The 14,644-nt window shown below is 38.7% G+C and overlaps 4 protein-coding genes across 6 annotated transcripts in view; 3 read left to right on the forward strand and 1 right to left on the reverse strand.

The window, feature by feature from the left end:
* The first annotated feature begins 635 nt into the window (after positions 1-635).
* LOC105684956 (transcription initiation factor TFIID subunit 13) lies at positions 636-2,559 on the forward strand. 2 transcript variants are annotated; one of them, XM_012398714.3, is made up of 4 exons: positions 636-798; positions 933-1,170; positions 1,281-1,382; positions 2,200-2,559. In XM_012398714.3, exons 1-4 carry the CDS (start codon positions 772-774, stop codon positions 2,202-2,204), a joined length of 372 nt encoding a protein of 123 aa, XP_012254137.1. In that variant the 5' UTR covers positions 636-771; the 3' UTR covers positions 2,205-2,559. The 2 variants fall into 2 exon arrangements, with proteins under 2 accessions (XP_012254137.1, XP_012254136.1); XM_012398713.3 differs by lacking the exon at positions 2,200-2,559 and having other exon boundaries at positions 1,281-2,041.
* Positions 2,560-2,679: 120 nt separating this feature from the next.
* LOC105684962 (YEATS domain-containing protein 2) lies at positions 2,680-8,082 on the forward strand. 2 transcript variants are annotated; one of them, XM_012398721.3, is made up of 7 exons: positions 2,680-2,820; positions 3,193-5,912; positions 5,992-6,169; positions 6,242-6,560; positions 6,638-6,813; positions 6,908-6,978; positions 7,062-8,082. In XM_012398721.3, the coding sequence occupies exons 2-7, from the start codon at positions 3,211-3,213 to the stop codon at positions 7,177-7,179; spliced, it is 3,564 nt and encodes a 1,187-aa protein (XP_012254144.2). In that variant the 5' UTR covers positions 2,680-2,820; positions 3,193-3,210; the 3' UTR covers positions 7,180-8,082. The 2 variants fall into 2 exon arrangements, with proteins under 2 accessions (XP_012254144.2, XP_012254143.2); XM_012398720.3 differs by having other exon boundaries at positions 2,694-5,912.
* Positions 7,509-10,963, reverse strand: LOC105684950 (angiotensin-converting enzyme-like). The gene is made up of 11 exons (XM_025745996.2): positions 10,619-10,963; positions 9,993-10,278; positions 9,800-9,931; positions 9,618-9,730; positions 9,355-9,543; positions 9,016-9,283; positions 8,795-8,903; positions 8,605-8,719; positions 8,307-8,544; positions 8,092-8,238; positions 7,509-7,806 (listed from the first exon to the last, which is right to left on the reverse strand). Exons 1-11 carry the CDS (start codon positions 10,932-10,934, stop codon positions 7,620-7,622), a joined length of 2,100 nt encoding a protein of 699 aa, XP_025601781.2. The 5' UTR covers positions 10,935-10,963; the 3' UTR covers positions 7,509-7,619.
* Positions 10,964-12,181: 1,218 nt separating this feature from the next.
* The window catches only part of LOC125501740 (titin homolog), a 31,808-nt gene continuing 29,345 nt past the window's right edge, over positions 12,182-14,644 (forward strand). The window contains exons 1-2 of the mRNA XM_048658329.1: positions 12,182-12,206; positions 12,766-13,543. Coding sequence (XP_048514286.1) covers positions 12,182-12,206; positions 12,766-13,543 — 803 coding nt within the window. The remainder of the gene's footprint in view (positions 12,207-12,765; positions 13,544-14,644) is intronic.

The following is a 14,644-nucleotide window of genomic DNA, read 5'->3' on the forward strand; positions in this document are numbered from 1 at the left end:
TCTTTGCACATTTTTCGGGGTGAAAAAGACCAAAGACTATAGTCTTTGCACATTTTTCGGGGTGAAAAAGACCAAAGACTATAGTCTTTGCACATTTTTCGGGGTGAAAAAGACCAAAGACTATAGTCTTTGCACATTTTTCGGGGTGAAAAACACCAAAGACTATAGTCTTTGCACATTTTTCGGGGTGAAAAAGACCAAAGACTATAGTCTTTGCACATTTTTCGGGGTGAAAAAGACCAAAGACTATAGTCTTTGCACATTTTTCGGGGTGAAAAACACCAAAGACTATAGTCTTTGCACATTTTTCGGGGTGAAAAACACCAAAGACTATAGTCTTTGCACATTTTTCGGGGTGAAAAACACCAAAGACTATAGTCTTTGCACATTTTTCGGGGTGAAAAAGACCAAAGACTATAGTCTTTGCACATTTTTCGGGGTGAAAAAGACCAAAGACTATAGTCTTTGCACATTTTTCGGGGTGAAAAAGACCAAAGACTATAGTCTTTGCACATTTTTCGGGGTGAAAAACACCAAAGACTATAGTCTTTGCACATTTTTCGGGGTGAAAAAAACCAAAGACTACAGTCTCTGTATATTTTTCGCGCCTCAAAATCAAATTCTGATTCCTCACCCACTCTAGCGGCGTCCTCACAGGGTAGAGAACGAAAAGCACAATAATACGCTGCTCCAAAACCTCTCAAAACAGTTATTTTGACAGATTGAAGTGTCTGTTCTCATTAAAGGAGTTGAAAATTTAGAATCTCAAAAATGGCAGCGGAGGAAAACTATGAACAGGTAAAACTCACCAGTTCAAAGCATGCGATAAATAATTATTACCATTCACAAACTTCTTGTACTGAATCATAACCTTGAACTCTATCAACGGTTTCTCCACTATAATTTAACCAGAATTTTCATCCCATAATCAGTTTGAAGATGAAGAAGCAGAAATTCCAATCGGCGGGACTCTGCCAGGTGGCAGAAAGCGGCTCTTCTCAAAGGAGCTTCGATGTATGATGTATGGCTTTGGAGATGACCAAAATCCATACACGGAGAGCGTTGACTTCCTTGAAGATTTAGTCATTGAATTCATCACTGAAATGACTCATAGAGCCATGGAAATCGGCCGCACCGGAAGGGTACAAGTAGAGGACATTGTTTTTCTTGGTGAGTATGAGGAGTTCATGGAACATAGATGGGATTTGCCTAGCAGTTACCTGGAGCGTGGTATTGATCATCGTCAAAGCCTTGACTTTGGTTCGTTATTCGATTTTCAGTAAGGAAAGACTCGAGAAAGTACGCAAGAGTAAAGGACTTACTTACGATGAACGAAGAACTCAAAAAGGCGAGGAAAGCTTTTGATGAAGTGAAATACGCAGGTACTGTCAATCAATAGGACAAAATGATTGATATTATCAAGTAAAAACTATCGTTGGTAGAGGTGTGTGAAATATTCATGATTTTTGGTTCTACAAAAAGTTTGATTCCTCTTACGAAAACTGGATAACTTACTTTCAGTTTTCTCTCATTTCTCTCACATGATTTCTCGATAGCTGAATGAAATATATCTGTAATCTCTGCATAGTGAAATCCGATCATGGCTGTCTTGGATTAATCTTACTAGCCTAGTTTAACGCGTAGAGTTACAACTTTTATTTGATGATTTGAAATTTATATTGAACGGACAATGGTTGTTATTGGGAATGGGTTGTGTAATCATAAGTTCTGCATCCGTACTGTTTTGTTGCTAAATACGAGTGACTCTGATATCACCGCATTCCTGAGTGTATATTAGTAACAGTGTCTCAGGTATGCGCAAGTCTATTGTATCGAATTGATTTATCGGAACGTAATAATGCAAGATAATTGAAAATTGGATACCGTCGAAATGTATTTTTGTATAGCATGTACTTAGTGTCTTGCATTTTTAATCGTTATGATACACTTTACATAATTATCGGATAGATGGTCAAATGTTGACTTGTGTTCCTTCAGTTGAAAAATATAATAATAAAGCAAGTCATTGCATTCTTTCTGCTTTAGTAATCTTATTATTCATCTAGACAAAGTCCCATAGAATCGCTTGTTACTTAAACATTCGACAAACCCGATTCTACCTTGAGAATAAAAAAACTCACAATAAATGCACGAAGTTTATTACCTCAATATATAAGCAACAACCTATTTTACTGGCAGAATAACGTCGTCCCCTCGAATACCTTGGTAAGAAGCATAATTGTGGTTGTGGATGAAGTAACCCGACTGTGCTTATGGTCTACAAAGTACAATTGTTGATCATTCTTCGATTCGTGGCTCAGCCTGTAAACCTGGTCGAATATCAACTATCAAGCGAATACGAGACAACAAGATCGTACATAATGACAAAGCAATAAATCAATTTTAGCGTCTTCACGTACGCAGCATATTTGTACATTATCAACAATACTGAATCGAATTTACTTGTAACTTTAATATTTGCTTGTCTTTTATTCCAACATAAATGTACAGTGCTTATTTATAAATGATTGTAATAAAATTCTTCACAAGCAGGCTCCATTCCTTCCTCAACCAGTTTGAATTCACCCGCTGACGTCATAACCTGCCGCGTCCGACATATCCCCACTTTCCTACAATTCGTAGAGACATGACCGTCGCCGTTGAATAGTGCGTGCAACGAACTCATGTAAAGTCTGAATTCGTTGAGTGCGTGCGAGAGTATGTGCGTACGTGGGGAGCTAGATCAAATTTTTGACAATTTATGACATAGAGAAGTGTGCCGAGAGTGATTTTTAATAGCAACAGTTAAATAAAAGTGTAGTAAGTATTATTCATTGATAAAACGTGAATGCTCCACTGTTGGAAAGTTGACAATAAACTTAAAGCAATGTTCGCGATAGCGTCCTACTGTCAATTAATCTGCCTCTTCCAATTATTCTATCAAATCAATAAAAATTATACAATTATCAAGTCCAAATCGATAAGTATATCTTAGTTCTAGTTTTACCTTCGAGTGCTTTTGCTGCATTTAATAACTTCTGGTCCTCAGATAGCGGGTTGTAACTTAACCTCGCAAAATTGATAATGGAACTCAACAGTAGCAAAAAGCACATTCTTTGACTGGCAGTACCCCTTTACAAATAACATTTGCAGAATATTATTAATATTTACTGCAAACATCAAATTCTTCAGATTTTTGCACACAGTTAAATGAGTGCTCCAAAAAGACCTTCAGATGACCAGGATCCTGATTACGCCCCATCAGGACCAACAAATGCCAAGCAACAGAAGATCTATGAAGAAACTGCACGAAAAAATACGGCAAACAAAATAAGAGCAATAGTTGAAAAAGAATTTGGCAAGGAAATCGACGACAAGGAAAAGGAAGTTCTGGAAATACAAAATCGACTGCATAAGGCACTGAAGACCTTGCACCTTCTGCGTTATGTAGTAATAAAAGACTTTTATAATCGTAAAGAATGCCTTGCAACACAGAGTGCAGATGCAGCACAAACCCAAATCCACCCTGCAGTAAAACGTTTAATTGGAAAAACACCAAAACGCCGCAGCACAATTGGTCTAGAAGACCCTGGGCCTTCAACATCCACAAACTTTGAAGGTATTACTCAATCGGAAGATAAAAATGAAGTAGAAGCATGTTCTGAACCTTCTGAAATTGAAAGACGTTTGGGGCAGTTTCCCAAAGAAGAACAGGTGACAAAATCTGAGGAAAAAATCTCAGCAAATCACCTTAGCAACAATGAAGCTGATTGTGAACTAGTTAAAAAAGTTCCAAGGTATATTCCTCCAAAGAATAATGTGACTGCAAATACTGGTCCTCCGCGTGGGGTCCGTCATAAAGTGAGGAAGCGGATAGTGGTTGGAAATATTTCTAAATGGATTCCCCCAGACTGGAGGGAAGATGGTGCTAGCCATAAATGGATGATATATGTCCGAGGTAGCAAAGATGCTCCTGATATTACAGATTTTGTTAGCACAATCCGGTTTTTCCTACACCCTAGTTATCAGCCTAATGACGTGGTTCAAGTTGCTTCTGCACCATTTCATTTATCCCGGAGAGGATGGGGTGAATTTCCTGTTAGAGTGCAACTGCATTTCAAAAACCTCTTGAATAAACCAATGGATATAATTCACCACCTAAAGCTAGACCGCACTTACACAGGCCTGCAAACCTTGGGCTCTGAGACAGTTGTAGATATCTGGATCCATATGACGAGTTCTCATGACTCGAAAGAGAATTTTGAAGATGCAATTGCGAGTGGGAGCACTTTGGGAGTCGGTGAGGAAGCGGCAACAGAAAAAATTAAAGTTGATTCGTTAATTATTAAGGAAGAAAATCGAAGTGCAGATGTAATAGGTGATTTAGTAAGTGTTCCACAAAGTTCCATTAAGGTAGAACCTTCTGAAGATGACTCGGAAGACCATTTTACTGAAGCCAATTCATACCTTGGTACTGAAAATTGTATAAACATGGAGCACAATTATGTTAGCAATTTATGCAGGACAGAACACACAGAGATAGTACATTCAATGGAAAATAATATTACTATCAAACATTCTGTATCTTCTCTAAAAGAAGAAGACACTGGTATCAAAACTGCAGACAATGATAATCATTTAATTAATAATGCTGAAGATACAGATGTCACTTCACCGAACGTAGGAAGGATTTCTAAAGATATAGAGGACGAATGTAGCCCATCACAGACACTGCATAACAATGTTTTCTCTGCAGAATCTCAACCAGCCATGCTGGATAAAAATGAACCACATGTTCCAGAAGAGGAGAATATCAAGCAACGGACAGAAGCTTTACAACACCATTCAAGAAATTTGCTGTACAATGGGGATGTGAATACATTGCCAATAAAGCTCGTCAAACGAAACGACAAATTCTTTTTGATGACGGATGCTGCTAAATTTTCTAACAACAAAGTTGAACTAACAAAAAAAGTAAACTCTGATGTGGTTAAAAATATTCTGGTGAAAAAAATACAGCCAGGTAAGGTATCCATACTGAAAAATACTGATATCAGACTCAGAGAAATGACTGAGTTAATAAATGGACAGAACAGAGCACAAACGAATGCTCCGCTCACTAGAGATAGTAGTACATTAGATAAAGGTACTGCGGAATTGGAATTACAAACTGATCAAATAAACTCATCTAAGAATGAGTGCATATTGGAAAACAACACAAAGATCGAACTGAAAAGTCAATCATTATTAAAATGTAATTCTCAGCAGTTGGAGATGCAAAAATTAGCTTCCAGTTTGCGATCAATACCTTCCAAATCAGAGCCATTGAGAATAACGATACCACAACCTTTCGAGTTAAACAAGAAAAGGCAGATTCTAGTTCTGAAAAATAATAAATTAATATCAGTGAATGCTGGAAATAACTTATCACTCACCTCTGTACTTAATTCCAAACAAACGTCTGACACTAAAACAGATGGAGCCCTTGTAAATAAAAATAAATTGTCTGTACTGACCACAACTATGAGACCAAATGAAGGAACATCTTTACTTAAACCAAGCGTGAGCATATTGAAAAAACCAACCGTCGATAATAATTTGACAAAAGTGGACGCATCTAAACACAGTAAACCACCGACTATATTGAAGATAAATCCATCCAACAGCTTATTACTAAATGCCAACTCCAACATACCCGCTCTGCAAATTGTAACACCATTACATAATGTGCAAGGAGACAACCGTCTCATCACAATACAAAACCCTGTTGGACAAATGAAACTCAAGAGATTACCTAAGTATATAAAAATTGATAGTCCTGAAGACTGTCAACCGCAAAAAGTCAGCGTCACCCTTGGAAAAGATAAGCACAAAATTCTCAGTAAGCAGGACACGTATGAAGAGACTCTCAGGTGTGTAAATTCAACATCAGTTGAATTCTTTAGTTTGGCAAATATCGTGGTTTGTCAATAAAGTCTATTCTCTCTGCAGATCAATCGAAACTATTGAAATAAAGGACATCTTTGGTATTATGAGGTACATCATGAAAAGAATGCCACTTGTGACACCGGAAGCAAGAGATTCAGACTACAGGCAAATGCACCCATATGCTTGTTGCACTCAAGAAGAATTTTTCAACTTCCCTGTGGGAAAGCAAAGAGCCCATGAAGTAAAGATCTAGATCATATTCTCAAAAGGCAGTAGAAACTTAGTTGGAAAATTCATCAATTCTAATTTTCAGTGGTACAGAGCAAAAGCAGTGAGATCTTTAATTCGAAAAAAAGGTTTTGAAAATGAGGAACTATGGAGTACACGAGAGATATTACTTTGGGCTAGACACCATGGCTATACACCAGTTCAGACCTCACTATCGATAGAAGCTTCTAGCAAAACATGTAAAACCTTATCTAATCGTAGCACTGGAAGACCATCAACTTGCACCGAATTCTTGGAGTTTACTGAATGGCTAGAAGACATCAAGGATCTAGACAATCCCAATGAAGAAAGTGACATCGAAATAGACGTTGTTCACATTTCAGATACAAAAGTAAAGTCCGAAGGTAAATTTGCAATTGAATCTTCTCATCAGAGTATTTCAGTGCCGAGACTACAATACATGCATATCTTGCGTTTGCAGTAAAATCCGAAGATATAGACCCTTTGCAAGATTGTGTTACGTTAGAGGTAGACTCTCCCCTAGAACTACCTTGTGCCTTTGTCAATGAAACTGCCAGAGCAATCGGTATCAAGTTCCAAAAAGAGGAGATTGTTCCCGGAGTTAAACATTGTGCCGTCCAACGAGTTATCGTTGAGGTAATTATACTCTCTGATGTTCTCATGATGTGACAATATATGTTATTGGATTATTTGCAATTATACTGATTCAATAATATTTATCTGGTCGAAGGCGATGCAGTGCCTTATCGACGATCTCATGAGGCGATCCCTTGCAAAAGCCTGGGAGAGGAGTAGCAATAAGTGAGTACTTCAGCACTCCTTCTTTCAGAATCAATTTTCGGCTGCCGTATGGTAAAATTACGACCCGAAATTCTTATTTTCAGATGTCCAGATACAATATTATTGGATGATGTTAGAGGAGCTATATTGAGCCGTGAAGAATTTGACGTGTTTACGAACGAAGGATTAGGATCGATAAAAAATATTTTAGAAAATATGTAATTCCTTGATAACAAATCTCTGCACTCGCGCGAAAATGCCAATCAAGTATTATTGCAGGATGAACTGACTCCTCCAGGCGTGCTATTCATGTGAAAATTAATGTAGGAAATACCTACCCACGCCGAACTCCCATTCTCCCAATTTATTTTCTAGTATAATTAATAGGTATCAATTAACGCAGATTTACGAATAACATATCTATAGGTTTTTTTAAAAATGAAAATGAAATAGCGTTCAATGCTCGAACACCGAACTCACTTCTAAGTGCTACATAAGCAGAAATGACTGCAATATTTTGTAAATACCTAAACACGACCAATTTTAACGTCGTTGTTGATAATTTTTTATTTTCGCAGGCTACATTTTACGAAACATCGCGCTCGGTTGCGTTGTAATAAAATTGGCATCGAGCGTTGATATGTTTTTTGGAAAAATATACATTAAATAATTTTATCAATTTTCTTATCCCAGCCGACAGGAATGTTATAATATTTTACTTGTAGTTCAAGCCAACTGTAAATCGGCTTGTAATATTGAAGTAGAGGTTCAACTTCGTAGGTCATTACACCAGTCGCCATATACAGCGCGTATTTCCAATTGACACTACTTCCAAGTTCCATGAGCTGTCTACAGAAAACAATAATAAGAATTGTACAAAAACAGTTCGATTAATTTTCAGGTTCCAAAGTGTGCGCGTTATTCATCTAATTGTAAGTAATTTGTGATACGATACATCTGAACCAAAATACTACGAAAATTGTATTTATTAATCCACGATAATACGGGGCAAAAATTTCACTGATCTTTCTTTACCAGTGTTTTATTTATTTTTAAATCAGAGGCAAAAGAAAAATTGTCCAATAAAAATCTATATCTTAATAAACGAGGTAACTGTCATTTGAATCCACTTACTTTAATTTTTTTCCAGCAGTTTTCGAGCCGTATATATCGCATCTGTGAAGCGGAATTTCGAAGTTTGGGTCACCAACTTTTCCGGTCACAGCTGCCTCACACATTCCTTTGAAAAGCTGCACTTGCAATATGTAGCCGAGAAAATACCTGAAGAGAATGTAAAGGAGGTAATTCGACAAAAAAAAAATAATTTCCTCATATTCATAAACATATACCTAATGTATGGGGTATTGTCTGTAACGTGATACTTCGCTGCTGGATCGAAATAATTGTCGGGGCGAGGCGTCGGAGGTTTTATTCCCTGATAACGTTTAGCGATTGCCCACCACGCCTCGTTATAATCTGATGGTTTTATATTTCCATTGAAAACATTCCATCGCCATTTATCCACCAAAAGTGCGTGAGGGATCTGCGGTATTTTCGAAAGGGCTTGTCTCAGGAGAAACGCGAGATCTGGAAATTTTTATTCAATCAATAATTAATTTTCGAAATATTAAATTATTCGTCACTTACCGTTTTCCGGGGGCGAGTCCGGAATGAGTCCTAATCTTTGCAAATGCTGTGGTGTCGTTACACCGTACATTATAGCGTCTCCGACGGCTTCGTGGAAAGCAGAACTAGCACCGTCCTAATAATAACATTTCCAATGACAATTCTGAGGGAAAAATTAATTGAAACAAATATCTGGTTTAGAAAATTATACCATGAATATTGCTGGCTGGTTTTTGTACGCCATGTAATATTGAATGTGACCGAGTTCGTGATGCACGACGTAAAAATCTTCGGCGCTCACCTGGGCACACATCAGAATTCTGCCAATTATTAGAATAGAATTGATTTTTTTCCTCAATACTTATGAATTAATAAAAAAAAACAATAGCATTATAATAAAATTGATTTTTTCAGTTGATTAAATTTAGCCACCTGTAATCGTCGTCTCGATACATATTTGCCGCAGTTCCATGGCATGCGAGTTTTGAGTTATTTCCTTTTTCGAAAATTGAATTTTTCCAGAATTCAGTAGTGAGGGATGGGAAACCCATGGATACGTAAAAGTCCTCCGCTCTTTTCACCATGTCGAGGAGAGTAAAATTTTTTTTTATCAATGCTTCCGTTACGTATTCCTGACCCCCGTCAGACTTCGGCCAAATAATTTCCATAAGTGATTCCCAATTTTGAGCCCACATGTTCCCTTAAAAATTACATAACATCGATGTAATTTACTACACATTATTAATTTCCAGCTACGATTTATTAATTCACCTAGGAGATGAGCTGGTATGGGTCCTTCAGGATCGACGATATCTGGATATTTTTCAGCCAATCTGAATCTGGCAACGGCATGAAGAAGTTCATAAAGGGGTTCGATCCGACCGTATAAATTGTCTATTAAATCTTCTAAATTAGGAATTTCTAATTCCTCACGCCAACATTCACCGATATCCCGGTACCCTGTTGACGACGATTATCGAACGAAAATATACCAGAAATGAATCGGGGAAAAAAATGTTGTTACAAAATTTTACCGTTATTTCGAGCCCCCAGATTTTGCAGAGTCACGGATGTCGAGAACAGACCTCTTACTTTGCTCATTTCGTTTCGCCACGAAGTCCAAGCCCAACGAAGTTCGCTCTCGTTTCTTTGATATTGAAAGTCTGATTATTTTAAAGACGTGGTAATTGTTGCGTATTCGAAAATTTGCATCTACCTCGAATTCATGAACAATCTCTCCAGATCGGGTTCTCCGTGATAACATTTTGTCAAAAAATTCCCCTCCGTTCTGCAAACCCTGGAGTTCGCGTAGCTCGATGAAAGTTTTTCAAAAACGCTCGTCAAAGCCCTAAAAAGCGAACGAAATCAAATTTTTCTTCACGAGTCAGGAGACAAAAAACACTTTTTACCTTGCCTGATAAGGGGTGTACTTCGGCCCCCTGCAGAGTAGTCGTATCATTCTTGTCCCGGAAAATCCGAGGTTCTTAGAACCTAGTTTCCTCTCCAGTTTGGAACACCATGCGTTGCGCCAGGTAGTTTTAAATCGTGACATTTTTCCGTTCAAACTCGAAACTTGTGGCGACGGAAACGTCGCACCTTGCCATTCCAAAGCTGCGCTCGCCCGGTTCAAAACTAGCAATTCGTCGTTCATTTTATTCAAAAAATTCGCTGCTCTCTCGTCCTGCGGGTAATTTTCTGAAATTTCGAAAAACTCAACCGTCCCTCTTAGAATTCACACATATATTCTTTTTGCATTTTTTTTTTTTTTATGCTTTGCAGATGAACTTTCGTAGGATGACATCATACGCATCCTTGCACCGCGTCGAGAGCGCTAGGTCACTCGTCGGATGTAAAGATTTTTTTTTTTTTCTCACTTTCATTTCCTTAAATGGTTTGGAAGCGATTTAAATTGCCGGTAAACACAGGCGAACGTCATAGCAAACTTATTTCTAGTAGGGCAGCTCCGACTTTTTTCTCAGTCTAGTTGTGCAGGAATATTCTTACGCGAGACAAATTTGAATAAAAAATAACTTACTGATCGCGTTCGATCCGCCGATAAGATTATCCTTGTCCTGTTCGAATCCCGAAGCGAAAAGGATACGAACAAAAGGGAAAAGAAGCGCGAAGAGCATCATGTTCGTTCTCTTGCCTGCCGATGAATTCGATGCTTTTTCACTGGCTCGTTTCCATCGCGATTTCGACACCCTGATTTCAGACACTGTTGAAAAATCGTTGGATTTTACTTCCCATTCGGCGACTTCGAGCTTTTGGAAATTAGAACGGGAATCGAGCGACCAAGTTCCTTTTATATCCCATATTCTCCCGCCCGTTCTTTCGCCCGATCGGCGCATGCCCCTCAAATAATGCTGTACAACAATTCGAGTGTTTGTTCGAACAACTTAGCTTTGTTCAATTAATTATTTATATTATTATCACTCCAGATAGAATTGGAGCACGATTCCATTTTTTTTCTTTCATCCGTTTCGCTCCCAAATCAAAACTGATTTTCCCAGAATTCGAAAATCTCGGGGATCCGAGGGGGAAAGGGGAGGATTATTTGCATTTTGGAGAGCGATTCAAGGTGCGGTGTTCCTGAATAATATATGAAATTCGGCGGTGATAAACCAGTTCGACAATTTAATTATATTATTGTGTCCCTGAAACGGTCGAAGGCGCGGCTCAAAAAGGATCAGGACAAATTGAGAGAAAGAGCGTTTTCTCGGATAACATTTATTGCGTGACTCTCTTTGAATAACAAAGGTCTCTAACTTGAATAAGCTAAGGAAAGCTTTATCCTGACGGGATTCCACGAGCGATGGGCAACTTAATTATCTCACCGGTGTCATTTCTCTCGTGGGATCAAACGGAGCTCACAAATCACCGTGCCTCTGTAACGTGTGGACGATACCGGAATAACGAAAAAAAAAAGAAAAAAAAATAGAAAATTTAATTACTCGCGTGTATTTTCAAATTACAAACTTAATTGACACACTTGAGGCGGGGTGCAGATTTTTTCGAAGGTACGTGAGGACGCTTCATTTTTTTTTTTTTTTTTTTTGGGCAATGTATTATCTGTGATGTATTTACGAGCGTTATCTCATCGTGTATAATCGCATAATAAAATTGTGCTTTCAATTAACGTTATCAGTAAACGAATTGACATGTTTGTAAAGTCTTGTTACCATCAAGATTAGATAATGATTCCCTTTGACCTGGGTTTTGCTACTTCACCCATAGATATTATTTTTTAATAATTACTTTAATTTTTTTTAGCCGAACAAATCTCGCTGATCAATTTTGTTGTTTTTTTTTCATCGCAGTTTCTGCATACTGTGCTTTTTTTTTGCAATCGAGGAAATATAAAACCGCCGATAATTAATCGCTTTTGTTAATTGGTTTTTTTTTTTTCTCTGTGCCACAAACGAGTACGAATATCGAGTTACTTGAACCGGGCATACAGGGTGGTCTGCGAATATTTGCAGAGGTAAATTGCTGCGGGTTCATGAAAAAACATTTTCTTTTTCTTTTTAAAGTTTTCTCATGCAACTAGCTGAATATAAATTCTGAAAAACGGTGACGCATTCTTATCGTTAATTGAATGGAGATCGACGTTTACTACTTCGGTAAACGATTCTTCGAAGCTTTTTACGAAGCTTCACAGACGTTTCATGCTTTCACATCTCACACGTGGCCACCTGATGCATCGTTGAGCTGCACATCAAGTTCAATGAACGTAATTCGTTCGGACCGTTGAAACAAAGAAATTTTCTTCGCGAAACTTTATTTTTTCTGTCCTGAAGTTTGTTACTTTTGAATTTCATGGATTTTTCGGTTTTTTACTCGTGACATTGACGTTTATTTTGTAAAAGAAGAACCGACACGTATATATTACCGAGACTTTTGTCGTCGCCGGGAAGACGCGGTATCGCATGAAAAAAAATTAGTGCGAATTATGACGACGACATGCTTCTTCATTTTTACCGTCTCATTTCTTATGTGATAATTTTTCGATCCTTCGATGCGTCGTCTGCTGCAACGAATGATGTTTATTCGAAAAAATCCACGCGAGAGAATAATCACGGAAAAAACTTGTTGAATGAAATTATTTGGCAAGGTATGCTATGCACCACTGCGAAAATGGAATCCGAGTTCACCGGTGATTTTTTTTTTGAAATCTTCCAGAAAGTAAATCGCCGTTCAAGGCTCCCGATTCAGAGCTGAGAATAGAAGCAGATGCTTCGAATTCCGTCCCAGTAAATCAAGCTTCTAACCGACCGAACGGCAGACATTTCAAAATCAAGAAAAAAGCTCATCCCGAAGGATTTTCCGATGAGAAAAAATCGATCGGAAAAAATCAAAGAGTTGGATATGGTCGTCCGGTTTCAGGAGCGAAAAGACAAGCCGAAACTTTCAACGACGCTTCTGTGGCCGATCAAAAAACTTCCGAAGACATTTCCGGATCATATTTTCGGGCCGGTCCACCGGAACACGTCGGGGACAGCGCGAGATTACGCTTCGATTTTGTACGACCAGCTTCGAACGGTTCGTGTCCGAATTTTCAGGGCTCTGCTGAAGTCGTTGCCGGACAATGGCGACTACCACCTGACTCACCTGTGATTTTTGCCCCGGATTGGAGCCGAGGTAAAATGCAGCAGCAGCTACCGCAGGTGCCACCTAAACTTCAGTCAACGGGAAGTGGTGTCGAAACGACGACAACTTCTTCGACTACAACGACGACCGCGACGACGACGACGACGAGCGCAGCCGAGCTGACGACTAGTAAAACTAAAAAAAAAGGATTTTTCAAAGAAATCCAGGACTTTATCAAACACTCTCTTCATATGGACAAGCCAAAAAATTCTACGGATTCGATTACGCCGCCGATTCGTTCACAGGAAGTTGCGCCGAGTTCCATAGCTCTTCAACATCCTCCTCTGAGCGATGGAATTTCGCAGAAAGGGCACGAGGATCGAAGGATTTCGGATAATCCGCGTGGAAGAAATCGTCTCGGTTTTTCCAAAATGAAACCGAGACCGTTGGGCGGCCATCGTGAGGCTACTTTCAATCTGAAAATCAAGGGGGTGGCCATCCCGAAATTTTCGGAATATAAAATGATACGAAAATCCTCGCGAAATGAAAAAGGCGTGTCGAATCGAGGTCCGCGGACGACGATCGACGAAAATATCGTCGAAGAGGACGAGACTCCGTCCGCGCTGAAAATCTACCTGAAAAAAGTCGCGTCGTTCAGTGGAAAGGGATAAAGGCTCGGTGCATGGCTTCCCAATTTTTTCTCCCTTGTATTTTTTTGGGTTCTTTCGTCGGGTTGTTTCTCCTCCTCTTTGGAGTACCGCCTAAGGACTCTCGATCCTTAATTGCCCCTCGCGGTATCCAGGATCACCAGGACCCGGCGATTGTTCCTCAGAAATAATGAATGAAATCTTTCTTTTTCATGATTCCTATGGCTGCTCGTGATTATCGCGAGGAAATAAAAGATTTATAAATAAATTTTCGTTGTACATTTCGTAGGCGAGAAGTGAGGAGCGGATCGGTTCTACTTTTTCCCGAATCGTATCGAAAATTGTCAAGTGCGTCGAAGGAAATAAAATAAAATACGTATAAGTTAAACAGTCGAAGTAACGCGAGTTTGTTACTTCGTAAAAAAGCGAGCACATTTTATCAAGTATTTCGTACAATTTATACTACCTTATTATTCGTCGGGATCAAATAATAATTGAACCGGAATAAACGATCTTAGAATATACATTTAGTTTTAATGATTATATTCGCGGAGTACGGCGTTACCCGCCTTTCCCCCTGTCACCGAAAACGACAATCTGGTGCGCGCTGAATATTTTCTTTTTCTTTTTCACCTTTTTTTTTTAAGCTAGACTTTATTTTAAACGGGAAGATTTTTCTTGTAAACATCGATTTGTACTATGACGAATGACATCGGCTACGCAGGCAAATGCGATATCACGTAATATACGGGTGAGCTTTTTAAAAATTTTCGATCAAAGTTCAAACAGCTACTGTACCGAAAATCTCATTGACACTTGACAGT

This window comes from Athalia rosae, chromosome 7 (genome assembly GCF_917208135.1).
Source record: "Athalia rosae chromosome 7, iyAthRosa1.1, whole genome shotgun sequence".
NCBI lineage: Eukaryota > Metazoa > Arthropoda > Insecta > Hymenoptera > Athaliidae > Athalia > Athalia rosae.

Excerpts from the sequence above, each read along its gene's own strand:
- LOC105684956 (XM_012398713.3), top strand. The coding sequence starts at position 772 with ATGGCAGCGGAGGAAAACTATGAACAG. Across the intron at positions 799-932 it reads CGGAGGAAAACTATGAACAG|TTTGAAGATGAAGAAGCAGA; the intron begins GTAAAACTCACC and ends TCCCATAATCAG. Across the intron at positions 1,171-1,280 it reads AGAGGACATTGTTTTTCTTG|TAAGGAAAGACTCGAGAAAG; the intron begins GTGAGTATGAGG and ends TTCGATTTTCAG.
- LOC105684962 (XM_012398721.3), top strand. The coding sequence starts at position 3,211 with ATGAGTGCTCCAAAAAGACCTTCAGATGACCAGGATCCTGATTACGCC. Across the intron at positions 6,170-6,241 it reads GAAAGCAAAGAGCCCATGAA|TGGTACAGAGCAAAAGCAGT; the intron begins GTAAAGATCTAG and ends TCTAATTTTCAG. Across the intron at positions 6,561-6,637 it reads TACAAAAGTAAAGTCCGAAG|TAAAATCCGAAGATATAGAC; the intron begins GTAAATTTGCAA and ends TTGCGTTTGCAG.
- LOC105684950 (XM_025745996.2), bottom strand. The coding sequence starts at position 10,934 with ATGCGCCGATCGGGCGAAAGAACGGGCGGGAGAATATGGGATATAAAA. Across the intron at positions 10,279-10,618 it reads CGGCGGATCGAACGCGATCA|AAAATTACCCGCAGGACGAG; the intron begins GTAAGTTATTTT and ends TCGAAATTTCAG. Across the intron at positions 9,544-9,617 it reads TCTGGGGGCTCGAAATAACG|GGTACCGGGATATCGGTGAA; the intron begins GTAAAATTTTGT and ends CGTCGTCAACAG.